General features: G+C 43.5%; 2 protein-coding genes across 5 annotated transcripts in view; one reads left to right on the forward strand and one right to left on the reverse strand.

The window, feature by feature from the left end:
- Window positions 1–267: 267 nt before the first annotated feature.
- ACTA2 (actin alpha 2, smooth muscle) lies at window positions 268–12,443 on the forward strand. Of its 3 annotated transcripts, none has more exons than XM_080912389.1 (9): window positions 268–344; window positions 3,110–3,261; window positions 3,850–3,978; window positions 5,285–5,395; window positions 7,082–7,166; window positions 7,607–7,768; window positions 8,528–8,719; window positions 10,458–10,639; window positions 12,158–12,443. In XM_080912389.1, the coding sequence occupies exons 2-9, from the start codon at window positions 3,133–3,135 to the stop codon at window positions 12,299–12,301; spliced, it is 1,134 nt and encodes a 377-aa protein (XP_080768515.1). In that variant the 5' UTR covers window positions 268–344; window positions 3,110–3,132; the 3' UTR covers window positions 12,302–12,443. The 3 variants fall into 3 exon arrangements, with proteins under 3 accessions (XP_080768515.1, XP_080768516.1, XP_080768517.1); XM_080912390.1 differs by having other exon boundaries at window positions 318–344; window positions 3,085–3,261; XM_080912391.1 differs by having other exon boundaries at window positions 320–344; window positions 3,113–3,261.
- A 2,847-nt stretch (window positions 12,444–15,290) lies between these two features.
- STAMBPL1 (STAM binding protein like 1) overlaps window positions 15,291–19,130 on the reverse strand; it is a 48,218-nt gene continuing 44,378 nt past the window's right edge. For both annotated transcript variants that reach the window (XM_080911454.1, XM_080911455.1), the window contains exons 9-11: window positions 17,844–17,956; window positions 17,130–17,229; window positions 15,291–15,574 (exon numbers count right to left, since the gene is read on the reverse strand). In XM_080911454.1, the coding sequence (XP_080767580.1) occupies window positions 15,518–15,574; window positions 17,130–17,229; window positions 17,844–17,956 (270 nt within the window). In that variant the 3' untranslated portion in view covers window positions 15,291–15,517. The remainder of the gene's footprint in view (window positions 15,575–17,129; window positions 17,230–17,843; window positions 17,957–19,130) is intronic.

The raw sequence follows: 19,130 nt of genomic DNA on the forward strand, positions 1-19,130 counted from the left end.
GTCTGCCCCATGACACTAGCCCAGTGTCTGGGCATCTGAGCAGTTGTTCTGAGGGCTCAGGATGTTTATCCCCATAAGCAGCTGAGCTGCCTCCTGTTTCAGGAGCAGAGCAGAGGAATGCAGTGGAAGAGACCCAGGCCTCTGGCCACCCAGATTAGAGAGTTTTGTGCTGAGGTCCCTATATGGTTGTGTTAGAGTGAACAGTCAGCTTCAGCCTCTCTTTGCTCCTTGTTTGGGAAGCCAGTGGGAGGGGATCAGACCAAGGGGCTATATAACCCTTCAGCATTCAGCCTCCCCGGACGCCACCCACCCAGAGTGGAGAAGCCCAGCCAGCCGCTTTCAGGGTAAGTGGCCCCAGCCCAGGGATGTGACTTAGAGTTTCCCCAGGCTCTTTTATCATCCAGTGTAACCAGACATTGCCTGTAGGAATCTGAATGACTCACATGTTTTGAATTTTTGAATAAAGATTTATACCGTCAAAATGCTTGTAGCTCTTTAGCTTAGGATTTTACATCCAAATGAGGCTAAGATGAAGCTTGGTTTACTGGCAAAGGAGATGAAGAGGAAATTGAAGTTTGTTCATGCGTGTCACGCGTAAAATCTGTTTACACTGAGCCGATTGCTCAGATCTCACAGCCTACTGTTGGGGTGAATGAAGTCTAGCTGTCTATAGTAAATTATATGTTTGTTTCCACTTAGGTGTTGGAAACTTCTGGATTTGTCTATGGTTCTGACTTAGTATGAGGACTTTACATCTGACTGTGTTTAGATGAGTTAACTGGAGGTGGATGTCAGGAGTGAGCTAGGGCAGTTGTCTACTCTCTGATTTTGACCGAGCGGATGCGTTGCGTCTGGGTTTCTGGGCTCTAAGGGCTGCTATCCTAGGTTGGACATGTGTATCTTGTGCTCTTATGGTTCAAACCTGTGTCATTGGTCATTTGCAGCATAGCATAGCATCTCTACTTTCTGCACAGAGAGGAGGAAGTGTCTCATCCAGGGGAGATCTGATTTGCATTTCTCTGCTTCAAGTGTCCCTCAACCCCTTAAGCAGGGTCCCTGTGGAGCCACAGTTGCCACTCCAGGTTGTAGCTTGGCAGATTCAGCAGGGAATGGAGTTTTCTCGATATGATTTTCCTCCCATTTCGTGATTCATGACTAAATATGGTTTGCATTTTGAGACTCACAGGCTGGGAAGGGTACTGTCCTTTCCTCCTCCTCCCCCTCCCTCTAACAATTCATTTTTGGCACAAGATGAGCTCCACTGTGCTGCACCAAACTCCCGGGCCCGGGTGCAGTTCCAAAAGCGGATGCTGGAGCCCAGTGTGTTTTACCTAATTAGGAAATGCTCCCTGCTTCAGAATGGGCTGCTCACTCAGGTTAGATAAGAGTTGCAAACCACAGCATAGCTTCCCGGGGAAACGTGCAGGCTTCCCTAGTGACAGCGGCCCTTTCAAAGCTTATTCAGACAAGTTTTCTGGATATTTTGGATGAAATAAAAATATATCCTTACTGAATTTAACAGTATTTTTTTTTGCATTTTTAAAAACCAGGTAGCTTACTTTTCTGAAAATGCTAAGACACAACCTTAAGTCATCCCGCCTAACAAAAAGTTTATGTGAGTTATCTTCCCCATTTTCAGAGGCCATTCTGATTTCAAGTGGCTTATCTCATTTGCAGCCCTGATGCTAAGTGTGGAAAACAGGCTTAGTGTGCACACAGACACTGCTGGTCCTTTATGGCTTTTTGCCTTTGCCAGTCACCTAGGTTCCTTGCCTCCTTGTGATTTGAAACTGTCTTCTGAGCCCTTATAATCCACTGGAAAGGAAGCTAAATATAATTCAGTGTCTGTAAGGAAAGGCATAGTGGAGAGAGAGAGAGAAAAGGGAAAACCGCAGAAAAATCCCATCTGTCCACTCTTGTGAAGGGAACCCACACATGGAAGATTTCACTCTCATCTTGGGAGCAAGGTTGAAAGGAAACCAAAATCAAAAACAGAATCAATCTCTGGGTAAGGATAACAGTCACATGATGATATCCACGAGCAATGTCCTATGAAGCTGTCAAAAATCCAAGCTTAAATGTTAATTACTTAAAATGTTTTAAACCCAAAGGAGTAAATGCTCAGTTAGTCAAGTTTAGAAGATGATATACCAGAACTCAAGGGAAAAAAATCTACAAAACCCGATACTTGCCACTTCAAAAGAACCCCAGTAAATATCTTAGAGAGAATAAGTAAGCTTTTGGGGGATGGGGGGGGGGACTCACATTTTATTATGGTCAAATTATGTTTCTTTCTGTAACTTATTAGTATTAAGTAAGAATAGCTGTTAGCATCCTCTTGGATTTTTCAGCTTAACGGTGACTTTAATTAATGAGGAAATGTTGTAATTCCTAAAGTTTCAAACACCCTATTCAAAGACTTCAATCCAAGATTCTATATTAGAGTAGCTCTTGCTAGCCTTAAAGTTGTGATCCTCCTGCCCCAGTCTCCCAAGTGCTAGGATGACCACACCCAGCCTTGATTCATGTTTAATGCCTCACCAGCACACAAGTCTTTACAGCCAAACGATTTGTCTTTTAAGCATTTAATATGAGCAAATTCTCACATGGTGCCCATTCTTCAAAAAATCTACCTTACTGGAGAAAAAATTACATTTTGCAAAAAGAAAAAAAAAAAGGAAAAAAAAAAAAAGAAAAAGTGAGTTTGGTTTGATATAGATAGAAAATAAACCTAGATAGTCCTTTAACATGAACTAATCAACATGTCCCTATAGTATGCTGTCTACTGGGGACCTCTCATCAGTGGTCTGTTCACACTAATGCTCACCCAGCTTGAGAGTGTTATAAGAGCCGGTGACACTCCTACTCTTTGTGCTTGAGGGCCTGTGGTGTTAACCTGGAAGTCAGGGTTTCAGCTCATCAAAGGCTTTACAGCCTAGTGAAAGCATTTCCAGATAAAGGGTGTTAGTTGAGATCTGAGGAGAGCCTCTAGCTAAAATAACACAGCAGGGCCAAGAACCCTGTCCATGGGGGGGGGGGGGAGGGGAGTAACAGTAGGCACTAGCCAAAAGCTCTGCTCTGCAGTGGCTGCTCCCCCCTCTGTCTCTAGAAGCCTGAGAAACTGACCCAGCTATGTGTGAAGAAGAAGACAGCACAGCTCTGGTGTGTGACAATGGCTCTGGGCTCTGCAAGGCCGGCTTTGCTGGTGATGATGCTCCCAGGGCAGTATTCCCATCCATCGTGGGACGTCCCAGACACCAGGTGAGTCATAATTTGCGTTGAACACAGAGAGGACAGGAATGTAGGCTAGATCCCTTCTTGTCTACACATACCCAACAATTGTGTATTGCTTTCTACCCAGAGTTTACAAAACTCTGTGAAAAATATATCTGTGAAAGTCTGGGATATTACCTAGTGGTACTGGGTGCCTGGGTGCACTCATGTGCATGTGCATGCACACCATTAGTGATAATTAATTAGTGATCATTAATATATGATAATATATGATTACATAATTAGTGATAATTAGTACTGAGGAGTAAGTGCCAACTTCACATTTCATGTATCAGACAGATTACATGATCTCAGCCTGTAATCATTATCCTCATTGGAGTGGCAGCAACAGCTGTGGTTGTTAAAAGCTGTCCCTAGGTACACCAACACCACTTTGGGGAAAGAAACTAGGACAAAAGAAAGCCCCAGCTGGTCACTCACTCTCATAAGGTTTGGTCACAGATGAAAGGAATCACTGTTATTAAATGTAACTTTATATCAAGTCAGCTGTTAAAGAAATGATCAGTTCACAAGTTTCAGGAAAGAACTGACTTGTGGTATATTGAACCATTTTAGGGAGTGATGGTGGGAATGGGCCAGAAAGACAGCTACGTGGGGGACGAAGCACAGAGCAAGAGGGGGATCCTGACCCTGAAGTATCCGATAGAACACGGCATCATCACCAATTGGGACGACATGGAAAAGGTACCATCCCCGGGAATCAGAACACGCCGCCTGGTGACACGGCTGGGGAACATAGCTGACTATGTCACTCAAGTGCCTTGTTATTTGTGAATATTTAACTTGGATTGTTACTGGAAAAAAAAATCTTGACTTATTTCTTTTTGAAAATAAGTCCCTTGTTGACTGGTATTTATAAACTGAGTGTTGGGAGACAGCTCTATGGGTGAGAGAAACCCTTTGTTACTGTGGGACAGATTCTCAAACCCACTGAACTGACCTCTGAGGACAGGCATTCCGAAAGAACAGGCTGTGCAGAGGTAGAAATCAGATTAGCCATGTTTGTTTACTTCTGGTTAATCTCTCCTTCCTGACACTGGTGGACAACAACCCTTCAGTTAAAGGTGAATTGTTTTAGCCCCTTCCATAGCAATGTGTTCCTTCTGACACTCAGGGGTTTAGAAGGTTGTGCAACTGCAAAGCCAACATACTTTTGCCAGAAATTCATTCATATAATACACACAGGTGGGCATGAGCTTTTGGGGGAATGTCTGCTCCTGAAGGGAAGGTCTAATCTGTGCCTGCAGAAGTTGATTTTTCTATCCTGTGGAGGGGCAGGGTGAGGATGTAGAGGGAAGCAGTTGGGAAGACCTTCTCCCCACCTGCACACAACCATATACTCCCCCCCCATCCAAAGACACACCAACACAAACAGCCAAGAACACTCTCTAGAAGCATTAAAGATAGCAAGTAGACTTTCAGGTAAGCCTCATTTACTTGTGTGTATGGTCATTTGTTCTTTTATGTGTTACATTAAATCAACTTGCCATGAGTAAACTCAGGTGAAGGCATGCCTGAAGAAGATGTAACTAAAGAATGAGAACATCAATCTAGGCCAGACACTGGGCTAAGGACTTGCTCTACTGTCATTTTCTGTAATTCACACTATGGACCAGTGACGTCTACACTGGTTATTTCTTCCTCCTGTTACCAACAGTGAGACTAGAGATGAAAAGAACTATGAACTTGCTAGCTCACAACAGGAATTTGTCAGGAAGTTGCCCAGCTGAGGTCTGAGCCTACACTTGACTAAAAAACATATATCCTTGACCCCTACGCCATCTTGGCGCACAGTTCCTGAGTCATTCAATAGATGTACATACTGTCTTGTGTATGGTGTCCACGCTCTCTGCATTTCTGCATCTGTACAGATGAGGTCTTGTGCATTTCATCTGGATCTAGTTTTGTCCTGCACATCCTGGTCCCTTTATAGGACCTTCGATGTCCCGCAACCGCATATCATCACATTTGTCATTATCCTGCTCTCTAGATCTGGCACCATTCCTTCTATAACGAGCTTCGTGTGGCCCCTGAAGAGCATCCAACCTTGCTAACAGAGGCTCCGCTGAACCCTAAGGCCAACCGGGAGAAAATGACCCAGGTAAATATTTGCTCCAGGATCTAACCCTGATGGATTTGGGGCAAGTGCAACCAGCATAACAATGTAGCACAATAGGTAGACATACGGCCCGAACTGGAAGTTTACCAATATACTGACCTGGAAACCCCAAAGCCCAGGGATCTTGACGGTACTTACACTCTTACTGCACTAAAATTACACCATTTGTCTTCAGTGTGCAAGAAAAAAGGCTAAAGGTTTAATTAAGAGGGGAGACTATTTAGGGTTCAAAGTGTCTCATGGGTCATTCAAAATGCAGGATAACATAGTAGGAATGGAGTCTGCCACTTATCAGCTAAAAAAAGCCACTTCTTTCCTTAGGACCCCAGCTTCTTCATTTGTTGGGAATATCAATACTGTCAATTTTCATGGGACAGATGTGTAGGCTAATGCTGCCAAAATGATGTGCGAGTATCATAGGGCATGGGGCAATAAATATCCAACAAGAAGTAGCAATGACTGTCACTAATGTCGTTGTGGATCCTAAGACCATACAGCAAGGGAGCGTCCAGTGAGCCGGCTACAGACAGTTCTGATGTGGATGAACTGGTAAATGATAATATCTGATGTCAGTTTTCACACAGGCCCTGGTCAGGCACAGGGTGTGATGTGCACTCTAACTCCCAATGATTTAAAGCAGGAACCATCATCCCAACTACCTCAAAGAGGAAACTATGGCTCAGTTACACAGAAGAATTTTCCCAAAGTCACATAGTTAGGAGTGAACCATGGATTTCCCCCTTGGATAGTATGAAATGCACACAGTCCAGGGCCTCCTATTTGAAAGAGCATTTGGTGTGCTCACTAGCATATTAGCTGTTCTGGGCAGTGATTAGCATCTTGTAAATTATATGAGGGTGGAGAGATGACTGAGAACTATAAATTTTTGGCAAATAACAGACTTTCAGTCTGGTTGTTATACTAGGAAGTGTTATTAAATTCCAGGAGACATCTTCTGAAGTAGGAGAGATCTAGGGAGCTTTGATTTTAATCTTGTCCCTGAATTGCATGGGCTAATAGATTGACATTTATATGTAGCCCTCTATTCTATATTTAGGGCTTATCTGTCAGGATCATACATAGCATCTCCCACTACAGCTGAAGAGTGTAGTCTGGTTCCAGGGCAAGCACTGACCCAAAACTGCATAAAACCATTGACAAGATCAAACTGAACCTCAGACAGACCACTCAGTCAGGGTTATTCCCAGAAAAAAATCTCAGCATCACTTCCTTCTGTATGTCCCTTATATTTTATCTTGTTTTTGATACAGTTAATAACTCTTAGACTCTCTCTCTGAAAGCTTGGGATAAAGCCCATCTCCCTTTACACTTTAAAAATTAAGAAAAAAAGTGAACACCATAGTAAATACTGTTGTATCCAATTGAGGACTGAGACTAGACTATGTAGCCAGCTGCTCCTCACCTTACTGAGCTCTTGTGCATGTACTGCTGGCTCCTCCCCCTCCTTCAGGTCACCAGTGTGATGGTTGACTATTGCCACCACCACCATCTTTTTGTGTCATGTGACCAGAGCTCCCTTGACCTCCCTTATTTATTAATTTTTCCCCTCCAGAGTCTGGATCAGGTTGGGGGGCGGGATGTGTGCTCTTGAGTGTGCAAGGTAAGGTTGACAGCGCCCTCTACCTAACCCTTTGGATTCCTTTGCAGATTATGTTTGAGACCTTCAATGTCCCTGCCATGTATGTGGCTATTCAGGCTGTGCTGTCCCTCTATGCCTCTGGACGTACAACTGGTGGGTAGCCAGGGGAATGGGAACCTCAGTCAAATGCATGCATCAGAAAGTGTGGGAGTGAGTGGATGGGTTGTGATGGTTGAAGAGTGAACTGGAGCACACAGAGATGGTCCCCACTCCACCCACCCCCCAAGAAATAGAAAAAGAAAATTCCCTCACTTTTTCGAAACCAGCTCTAGACCTCACCCCACTTCTCTGATTCTCCAACAATACATTTTTAATGGTTTTTCCCCTGTTCTCTTTTTCTCCCCCAACCCTAGCTCTTATCTATCTCATCAAATTTATTCTTTCTTCCTTAGACACAAGGCTCTTAGGAATCACTGCTCCACCCTCCTCTTTTTTCTCCCCTTTCCCCTCCCCTCTCCTCCCCAGTCTTTGGAATGAAAGTAACTGTGCACCAGCTGCTGTGGTGACTTACCCCATGCTTCATTGTCCCCCAGGTATCGTGCTGGATTCTGGAGATGGTGTGACTCACAACGTGCCCATCTATGAGGGCTATGCCCTGCCTCACGCTATCATGCGTCTGGACTTGGCCGGCCGAGATCTCACCGACTACCTCATGAAGATCCTGACTGAGCGTGGCTATTCCTTCGTGACTACTGGTGAGGCACGGGGAAGGTGGGGGAAAGAGGATGGAAGACACTATGTTGCTTAGGGGAAGGAGTTCTGTTGCCATGAAAGTGGGGCACAGAGCCAGAGAGGAGGCTTAGCTGATAAAACCATTTGCCGTGCAAACCTTACAACCTGAGGTCAATTCCTGAGTCCACAGTGAAAGCAAAGAACTGACTGAATTGCCTTCTGATGCCCGAGTATGTGTACCTAAAATGCCCGACTCCAGTGCACAGAGAAAGCTTAGCTCTCCTTGCTTTGTGACTGTAGAGTTATTACAGTTTCTTTGAGAGCAGCTACAGACACTGGTGCGGAGTGCGTGTCAGAGTGGAAAACCATATTTGTCTATGCAAAGTGATCAAATCCAGGGTCTTGTATTTGCTAGTCAAGCCCTCTTCCACTCAACTACGCCCACTGAACTGCTTGGATAATTTTTAATTTCTTCATTTACAAATAGAAGAGAAAGTGTAAAACGGAGAGAGATGTCGCTGGCACCTTTTTCATCTCTCTCCGTTTGTACTGCTGGAACGGGAGCTGTTCCAATCCAAACACTGCTTCATTTTGAGCAGAGGAAAACTTGCCAAAGATCAAGCTACTACCTATCTGGGCAGGGCAGCACAGCTCTTAGAGGCATTTTGAAAACTTGAGTCTTCTGAGGAGCTGGCTGGCTCAGCAGAAGAGTGACTTGGGAGAGGTAGATTTTAGCAACTGTATAAGCCCTGGTGTGTATTATGTTCACATGTGTTTAACAGCTGAGCGTGAGATTGTCCGCGACATCAAGGAGAAGTTGTGCTATGTCGCTCTGGACTTTGAGAATGAGATGGCCACAGCCGCCTCCTCCTCTTCCCTGGAGAAGAGCTATGAGCTGCCTGACGGGCAGGTGATAACCATTGGGAACGAACGCTTCCGCTGCCCAGAGACCCTCTTCCAGCCCTCTTTCATCGGTAGGCAATGGGGAGTGGGGTCTCCCTGTTCTGTACCCAGCCAAGTCTCTGCTTTCAGTGCCATTAGCAGGTAGAAATGAACCAGGGCTTCAGAAACAGACAACGTTCTAAAGTAGGGATGGTGTCGAATTTTCAAATTGAGGAGGCACGGGAAGCCAAAAAGGAGTTGTCTTCTGGGGGAAACTCCCTTACATGAGGGTCAAGGCAGATGGATTCTCGGCACATCATGCGAAGGTTAAAAGTTATCTATGTTTGGGGTACAGTGGGGTACTGGGGTGGTTGGGGAAGATGGTCTGAGTGCTGGGAGGTTCAGGTTGCTGAGGGAGAAGGAAACAGAACAAGTGGAGAACATCTGTTCCGCGCTGGCATGGCAGGGTTGCATAGGCTCTGCAGATCCCTTTGGAGTCTTGGGGCCTGGGCTAGAGATTGTTCTATTTTCACCATCTTGAGAATGTCTTTCCACAACTTTCCACAACTCAGTTTCTTCATACTAGGATAGTTGGAAGGTTAATAGCAGAGTTATGTGGTGCCCTCAGACCAGTGCCTGTCCAAAACAAGCGTTCAACAGTTGCTGGTATTGCTCTAGGAACTAAATCACAATTCTAAGAAGGCTGAGGGGGCCATCTAGTGGTTCATTTTAAAAAGGCTTTGTCAGAAGTCAACAAGAAACTCAGCCCCCCTCCCCCTCCGGTTCCCAAAAAGAAAGGAAGTCTGAACAAGGATTTCATAAAAGGCATCTTTGTCAGCTGGGCATGGTAGCACATGCCTTTAATTCCAGTACTAGGGAAGCAAAGGCAGGCAAATCTCTATGCGTTTGAGGCTAGTTTGTTCTATATAGCAAGTTCCAGGCCAGCCAAAAATATATAGAGGTACCTGTTGCAGTAATTATTAAAAATAGAAAAGCTTATCTCTTTATCGGCCCCCACAGTGTCACTCCGCTATCACTGCCACTCTGTCTGCATGGTGCCGTCTCCACACGATTCCCTTCCCAAGTGCTTCACTCCGCCTGCCCTGCAGTTTTTGTCTCAGGTTGATGTTACTGCCCCGGCGTTTCCTTTACCCGAATGGCCTTTTCTGCAGGTTTATAATTAAATTCTCAATTTACAAACCCTCCATACAATATGATTGCATCCAATGGACAAAGATACAAACTGCCCTTCTACATGAGATAAATGACCTATAGAATATTTTTAGGGTAAAATATTCCTATCTACCCATTGCCAATTATGGCCACCAGGATCCAGGTCTGCTTCCTCTGGCTCCATCTTGATTTATTCCTTTCTCTCGCTGCTCCTCTTCCCAATTTCCTACCTTTCACCACCTACTTCTCCACTGTCCAATCATGTATCACCCTAACATAAATCTACTGGTTGCTGTTGGTTGCACCATTCAACCATGGGTGCTGGAGAGACTAGAGTGCTCTGAGCCATGACTCTGGCCCCACCTTTTACAGGGCATCTGAAGGCCTGGCTCCTTCTTCAAGCCAATTATAGCATAAGGTCTATGGAGACAGTGGTTCTACCATGTTGTAATCTCACCCTGGAAGTGCTACAGTGAACACCTCCTTTAGACAAGAGGCAGGAGGATGGTATGGAGTGCAAAAAGGCCCTTTGGTCTCTTGAATGGTAGCTTCTAGTTCACGATGATTGCCAGCCTCACCCAGGAGAAGATTGACTTTCCATGGTCAGCCTGAGTTTCACACAGCATCCTAGTATCACGGACTCTGCCTCTTTTCCAGGGATGGAGTCTGCAGGCATCCACGAAACCACCTATAACAGCATCATGAAGTGTGACATCGACATCAGGAAGGACCTCTACGCTAACAACGTCCTCTCGGGGGGCACTACCATGTACCCAGGCATTGCTGACCGGATGCAGAAGGAGATCACAGCCCTCGCACCCAGCACCATGAAGATCAAGGTATCACACTAAGACCTCCGACTCCGGAAGCAGCAGGAAGGACATTTCTAGAGCAGTCATAAGCACACCAGGCAGTTTAACAGGCTCTCTGTTTTTTTCCAAAGAGAATGAGGCCAAGGTGACAGTGGGTTAGACTTAAACACACACCACTAAACACATCCTGAGGAGTCCCATCCCGAGGTTTATAGAGAGAGAGTGAGTCACTGCTTTCTGGAGAGCCTGTATTCCTTTAATGCATGTCAGAACAGCTAAAATCTCCCTTCCCTGTCCACTAGCTGAACTTACAGCCAACCCTACTTGGGGTTTGAGAACAGACAGGTCTGCATCTAGCAGGAGTTAGGCAAGTCTCAATTCTCCAAACTTGACTTGTAAAATGGAAATGAATGTGAAACTCCGGGGCCCAGTACAGTCAGAGAACCAGACACCCAGTAAAAACTGGGGATACCAAGCATGAGCCCTGGTGAGGTCAGGAAGTCTCTGTGCTATTTACACAGTGTTCTGGAAATCTGAAGTCATCACCAAACCCTCACCATGGAAAAACAAAAACGTATAGCTTCAAAACAAAACTCCTCTCAGTTTTGAAATTAAACCTGATATTGACACAGCCACTAGTGACCATCATGGGCAGTCCCCTGAGCCCAGTGTCTTAGCCTGCAACTGGAGAATCACTGGTGACCTATCCTTCAGAATGATTATAGGAATTAAGAAAACTGTAAAACCCTTGGCACAGGGTCAACCCCACAAGAGCTAGGTGAACGAGGAAAGATTACACATTGAACCAGAGCTTGCAGTAGACAGAAGGTAAACCCCTGGCTAGCATTTTCGAACACTTCATTCTGTAGAACATCCACTGCTACTCAGGAAACTAAGACTAGAGTGGGATTTGTTGTTGCCCGGCTCTGTGTTTAAGATGCTGTGACCGAAAGCATCCTTGACTGATGCTCTGTACTCTGCCTAAGCCATTCACTCGTCCAAAACAAAATCAAAACAAAACAGAAAGTGAGCACGGTCTGGTATGTCAGGTCTGCACTCTGAATAAGGTCAACCATGGCAGGGAATACTCCGGAACGGAAATTCTGAGCCATCGGTGTTGGGTGATGCTTATGGTCAGGACTTGAGAAAGCAGTGGCCAGTTTAATAAGGTTGAAGATTACTTGCACAATAAACTGGAACAATCATCTCTGCACACACTAGGACTTCCATAGAATGTGCAGCTCCTGCTGAGCTCCTAGGCTTAGCTCTGGAATCAGAGATTTTTTTTTTGGTCAGGGGTTTTACAAAGGGGTCCTACGGGGACTCTAGGGCCAGTTTGGGTTTGCCCAATAAAGGGATAAAGGAATTAGGGATGATTTGGCATAGATTACATGGGAACAAAACCAAAATATCAATGAGCCTCAATGGAGAAACACTCCAGCTTCTTCAAATCCATCCACTCAGAGAAGAATGCGCTTGTTTTCCAGGAAGGGTCAGCACAAGGCTTTTCTGTCAGGCACCGATGTTCTTTTCTAACCCTGACAGATCATTGCCCCTCCGGAACGCAAGTACTCTGTCTGGATCGGCGGTTCCATCCTGGCCTCACTGTCCACCTTCCAGCAGATGTGGATCAGCAAACAGGAATATGATGAAGCCGGTCCCTCCATTGTCCACCGCAAATGCTTCTAAGTCACCCTCCTGCTCTGTCTCTAGCACACAACTGTGAATGTTTTGTGGATCAGCGCCTCCAGTGCCTTTCCAAATCATTCCTACCCGGAGCTTTGATTTGTTACTCGTGTTTTTTAATAAATTGGACATGTGCTACCCTTAACTTCTCAATTCTTTCTTTTTTCCTTTTAAAAAACTGGATATATTTTATTTACATTTCAAATGTTATCCCCTTTCCCGGTTTCCCCTCCATAAACTCCTTATCCTATGCCTCCTCCTCCTGCTTCTATGCGGTGCCCATACCTACTCACCCCCTTCTGCCTCACCACCCTGACATTCTGAGGCATCTAGCTTTGGCAGGACCAAGGGCTTCTCCTCCCTTTGATGCCCTACATGACCATCCTTTGCTATATATGCAGCTGGAGCCATGGGTCCATCCATGTGTACTATTTGGATGGTGGTTTAGTCCTTGGGAGCTCTGGTTGGTTGATATTGTTGCTCTTATGGGGTTGCCAACCCCTTCAGCTCCTCCAATCCTTTCTCTAACTCTTCCATTGTGGACCCCATTCTGAATTCAATGGTTGGCTATGAACATCTGCCTCTGTATTTGTTAGGCTCTGGCAGAGCATCTCAGGAGACAGCTATATCAGGCTCTTGTCAGAATGCACTTCTTGCCATCAGCAATATTGTCTGGGTTTGGTGGCTGTATATGGGCTAGATCTCCAGTTGGAGCAGTCTCTGGATGGCCTTTCCTTCAGTCTCTGTTTCAAACTTTGTCTCTGTATTTCCTCCTGTGAATATTTTTATTCCTCCTTCTAAGAAGAACTGAAGCATCTGCGCATTGGTCTTCCTTCTTCTTGAGCTTCATGTGGTCTTTGAATTGTATCTAGGTAATCTGAGCTTTTGAGCTAATATTCACTTATCAGTGAGTGCATACCATGTGTGGTACTTTTGTGATTGAATTACCTCACTCAGGATGATGTTTTCTAATTCCATCCATTTGCCTAAGAATTTCATAAAGTCATTGTTTTTAATTGCTGAGCAGTACTACATTGTGTAAATGTACCACAATTTCTGTATCCATTCCTCTGTTGAAGGACATCAGGGTTCTTTCCAGCTTCTGGCTATTATAAATAAGGCTGCTTTGAACATTGTGGAGCATGTGTCTTTGTTAAATGTTGGCGCATCTTTTGGGTATATGCCCAGGAGTGGTATAGCTGGGTCTTCAGGTAGTGCTGTCCAATTTTCTGAGGAACCACCAGACTGATTTTCAGAGTGGTTGTACTAGCCTGCAATCCCACCAACAATGGAGGAGTATTTTTCTTCCTTCAAATCCTTGCCAGCATCTGCTGTCACCTGAGTTTTTGATCTTAGCCATTCTGACTGCTTTGAGGTGGAATCTCAGGGTTGTTTTCATTTTCATTTCCCTGATGACTAGGGATGTCAAGCATTTCTTTAGGTACTTCTCAGCTATTCCAATCCTCAGTTAAGATTTTTTTTTGTTTAGCTCTGTCTCCAATTTTTAATAGAGTTATTTGATTCTCTGTAGTGTTAACTTATTGAGTTCTCTGTATATATTGGATATTAGCCCTCTATGAGATGTAGGATTGGTAAAGACCCTTTTCCAAAATGTTGGTTGCCATTTTGTCCTAATTACAGTGTTCTAAGACTTTCAGAAATTTTTCAATTTTATGAGGTCCCAGATGTCTGTTCTTGATCTTAGAGCATAGGCCATTGATGCTCTGTTCAGGAAATTTTCCCATGTGCCCATCTGTTCGAGGCTCTTCCCCACTTTCTCTTCTATTAGTTTGAATGCATCTTGTCTAACATTGAGCTATTATGTGAAGGTCAGAATGTAGAATAACACAAATCGATCCATTCTTATTGCCCTGTACAAAGCTCAAGTCCAAGTGGATCAAGGACCTACCCTTAACTTCTAGCCCTAGCCTATTAACACTGAACCAGTTGTTAGGTGAGAATCATTTATTATAGGATGGCTCCCTCTAGTGGTTCGTAAAGGATGTGACAAAATAGAACAAAAAATTCCCGGGCAATACAAACATCACTTCAACAGAGGAAATTCCACTTAAATGATGTAAACAGGACCTGGATAGATTACATATAATACATCTTTTTTATTAAAGCATACACACACGCATAGATATGTATGTGTGACTTTTCATTAGCATCAAGCCTTGTGTATTATTTAACTTTAAAGAATATCAAACTTGACATATTTAAGAAAGGGTAATTCTTTAGTTTATTTGTTTTTAAAAATAACATGTTTTCTAGAACCCGAGAAGCTAGTTTTGAAGTCTCACTACGTATGTGGATCATTGCTTTCTCTTCCTTTGTCAAGTATCCGGGAAAAAAAAACCCTGCGGTAATTGTATTTACGATAAAAGGAAAGAAAGAAGGGCAGAACTCTCCAGAGACTGGTCATACCACGCCTCATACACAAGACCTTCACATCATCACTACTATGTGGAGAGTGTGTTTTCATCAGTCATCTGATGAGGAAGCCAAGTGTGTCCCAAAATGTAGTTACTTCCATGGGGGACCTAACCACTTCAACAGTTCCTTTGCCTATCAGATTGGGAACTACAAAGGTATATTTGTTTTTGTTTGTTTGGTTTTGTTTTGTGTGTGTGTGTGTCTGTGTGTGTGTGTGTGTGTGTGTGTGTGTGTGTGTGTGTTTTAATACCAAACACATTGGGGCTGAACAGTTGGCTCTGTGGGTAAGAACACTTGTTGCTTTTACAGAAGACTGGGCCTCAATTCCTAGTACCCACATGGTGGCTTACAACTGGTTGACTGTGACTCAAGTCCCAGAGGATCCAAATCCTTCTTCTGACCTTTGTTGACACGAGGCATGCATGTGGTACACTTAGATGCATGCAGGCAAAACAGTCAAACATATGAAATAATAAAATAAATGAATCTAAATATAATCTGACAACCAGACATCTTGTTATCTGCAGCACAATTTATTTCTGATGGCATCATTTGGGTATATTAGCGGGCATAGACTGAACACTGTATGACCTCTTTTGAGACACAGCAACCCCAAAAAAGAAAAAAACTTCAAAATGTACAAGAAACAATAAATATCAAAGTTTTGGTCTAAAATATATAAATATAAAATGTCAGTCACTTCTGAAAACATCATAAGAAGTTCAGCAGCCACACATTTCCATGGCAGGTGTCTCGTCCAGATGGTCTGGTATTTAGAGCGTGTCACCTCAGATCCAACACAGTCGTTTTTATGTCTTTTACTAACACGTGGCTGCATATCTAGAAAAGAAAAATCAAACACAAAACCATATTACATAATAATGTTTACTGTGTAGTTCATGTTCACGAAGATATACATAGATTTCTTCACTTCTTTCCCCTGAATTTTATAATTATTTCTGAATTTGGTTAGGGTCAACATAACATAAGCGTCTATGACAATAATAATCGCTGTTGCTGAGCCAGGCATGGTGGTGGAGCACACCTTTAACCATAGCTCTTAGGAGGCAGAGGTGTGCTCAAGTGCAAGTGGATCAAAAATCTCCACATTAAACCTGGTACACTAAAATTATTAGAAGAGAAAGTAGGGAAAACCTTAGAACACCTAGGCACTGGAGAAAATTTCCTGAACAGAACATCAATGGCTTGTCCTCTAAGGTCAAATATTGACAAATGGGACTTAATGAGATTGCAAAGTTTCTGTAAGGCTAAGGACACTGTCAAGAAAACAAAATGGCAGCCAACAGAATGGGAAAAGATCTTTACCAACTCCACATCAGATAGAGGGCTAATATCCAAGGTATACAAAGAACTTAAGAATCTAGACACCAGAGAATCAAACAACCCTATTTAAAAAATTGGATACAGAGCTAAACAAAAAGTTCTCAATTGAGGAATATGGAATGGCTGAGAAGCATCTAAGGAAGTGCTTGACATCCTTAGCCATCAGGGAAAAGTAAATCAATACAACCCAGAGATTCCACCTCACACCAGTCAGAATGGCTAAGATCAAAAATTCACATGAAAGCAAATGTTGGCGAGGCTGTGGAGAAAGAAGAAAACTTCTCCATTGTTGGTGGCGTTGTAAACTGGTACAAGCACTCTGGAAATCAGTCTGGCGATTCCTCAGAAAATTGGAAATAGTACTACCTGAAGACCCAGTTATTCCACTTCTGGGCATATACCTCAGAGAAGCTCCAACATACAACAAAGACACATGTACCACAATGTTCATAGCAGCCCTATTTATATTAGCCAGAAGCTGAAAAGAACCTAGATGTCCTTTAGTAGATGAATGGATACAAAAATTGTGGTATATTTACACAATAGTGTACTACTCAGCTATCAGAAACAATGACTTTATGAAATTCTTAAGAAAATGGATGCATCTAGAGAATATCATCCTGAGTGAGGTAACCCAGTTACAAAAGAACAGACACAATATGCAGTCACTGATAATTGGATACTAACCCCAGAAAGCTCTAGAAACAACTCACAGACTATATGAAGTTGAAGAAAAAAAAAAAAGAAAATGAAAAACCATGATGCTTAATCTTTATACACCAAGAAAACTTTGACTATTTCCATGTTATGTTTTGTTTTACATGTACTTTATGCTCATTGCAACTAGTAAGATCTTAATGCACACTATCAAAGCTTTAAAAAAACCAAGTGCTGACAAAAATGTATTCGTATACCTTCATGCAAAAATGCTTAAAATCTGTACATTTATCTTTGTTTTCTACAATAATGTTGTTCAATTAAAAAAAGAACAACAATGATGATAATAATAATAATTAATATATGACAACAAACATTCATGATGTCTACTCACACTGAACAGCTTGGGGTCCTTGATATGAGGATGGAAGCCCTTCTTCTTACAAGTAGAAACTTCTAGCATACCAGCATTGGTGAGCCTGAAAATGCCGGTGCTGAATAAGAGATTGAAAATAAGCGCACAATGAAGGAACATTAGGGAAGACATAAACACACACCTTCCTCAAACAGGAAGGAGAAAGAAGACACACACTAGGAACCCCCCCTCAACTTTCACAACTAGCTTTGCCATGAACTTTAGAAACATTGTACCTAGAGGACCCCAAAGGTACAGGTACTGTTGAGACTTCATGAAAGGCCATCCATGCGTCCTCCACCCGACCAGACAGTTCTAATTCCTGCAATAACCTCAGTGTCCTTTAGGTCAACCACCAGGCACATGGCAGTGTCAGACATGACGAGAAACACGTCATAGAAACTATCACCTAGTGTGCAAAGGATGAAGAGGCTGGGATCACAGTGGTCAGGTACCCTACGACTTTCAGGTAGACTGGGCCTCAGTAACCTTCTGCCTGGTTCTTACGACTATAATGACTTTGTCAACTGAAGTCTCCAGAAGTTGAAAAGCTATTCCAGTCTTAAAAGATCCGTCACACAAGACTGAACGTGTTGATTGGGGAGCGTTCGAATGCTGCAGACATGTGCCTCAGATCCAAGTGCCACAGCCTGGTGAACTCGGGAGAGCTTCCCCCCCCCCCCCCGCACTTACTCTTTATGCTTCGGGGAACACACAATGGCAATGGCCTCTGGCAGCATAAGCTGATAGGAGCAGTGAGTGTGAAGATCCACACTGGACAGGAATGCTGTTTGCGTGGGGTGTGTCTGCAAACGGGAAAGAAAGACAGTCTCGTCGGGGAAGGCCAGACCTCGCTCCGAACTTCTCCTGTAACTTTCACTAAGCAGATGCACATGAAAAACATGGTGAGGGTTGGTAGAATGGCTCTGTGGGCAAAGGCACTTGCCATGAAATCTGATGACCTGGCTTAGATCACTGAAACCTATGGTGGGGAGTAGGGGTCAGGGTGGGGAGAAGTGACTCCCGGAAATGTGTCCTCTGACTTACACATGTGTGCCATGGCACCTGGATACCTGCCATGTACACCTCATACCACAGCACCAATAATAATAATAATAATAATAATAATAATAATAAATAATAATAATAATGACAATAATGATAATAATAATGACAATACTCAAATAAAAATTGCACGTGTGGGGAGCCGACGGAATTCTTCTTTTCCTACCATACTCTTTGTTGTCTGACTTAGAGAGAAAGTTCCTAGAAATGCATGTGCTTTCTTTGTGGGAAAGAGTGAGATACTTCCACTTGTGAGAGGCTTTAAACAGATCATCCATTAGTCTTACAAGCTAAGTATCAGACGATCTCAGTCCACATACAGGGATCTCCGGACTTGGGAGGATGAGGTAAGCTGACCACAGAGATCAGAAAGCCAGGATCGTGGACTCCTTTGTATTTTTTTAGAACTAAACATAGCACACTCCTGAAGCAGTGACAGACAAACAGCACAGTGACTTCTCAAAGCCTCAAGAGTCAGTTAAACCAAGACATTCATCACTCGAACCCAGGTGTCTGTCAGACCTGATTCTGACCGTCTTCCTGATGAAGACAGTGTGTATGGAGGATTTATCCCTGGGTTGGTTGCTGCTACTGTGTGCTGTTAAAGACAACACAACTTCCCTGAGCCTTGGACATGTAACATCTGTGTATTTTCACTCAACCCTAACAGCCTGATACAGCAAAATCCACTCAAATCTAAAGTCCTAGACATCCAGAATGTTGACAAGTCTGTTACTTAAACAATTAAAATTCACTAAGCATATGTAACAGACACAGCCCATTTTAGGGAAACTTTTGATTCTAATTTAGTAGTTGTTTATCAAGAGGAACACTGAGTAGCTTGAATATGTAATTTTAAAAGCTACTACTTTTAGAGCTTGTTATAATTTCCTTGATGCAGCTTGTGTATGTGCG

This window comes from Micromys minutus, assembly GCF_963924665.1.
Source record: "Micromys minutus genome assembly, chromosome: 2".
NCBI lineage: Eukaryota > Metazoa > Chordata > Mammalia > Rodentia > Muridae > Micromys > Micromys minutus.

Coding starts and splice junctions, on each gene's coding strand:
- ACTA2 (XM_080912389.1), top strand. CDS start 3,133: ATGTGTGAAGAAGAAGACAGCACAGCTCTGGTGTGTGACAATGGCTCT. Junction 3,979..5,284: donor ATTGGGACGACATGGAAAAG/GTACCATCCCCG, acceptor CCTGCTCTCTAG/ATCTGGCACCATTCCTTCTA. Junction 7,167..7,606: donor TGCCTCTGGACGTACAACTG/GTGGGTAGCCAG, acceptor ATTGTCCCCCAG/GTATCGTGCTGGATTCTGGA.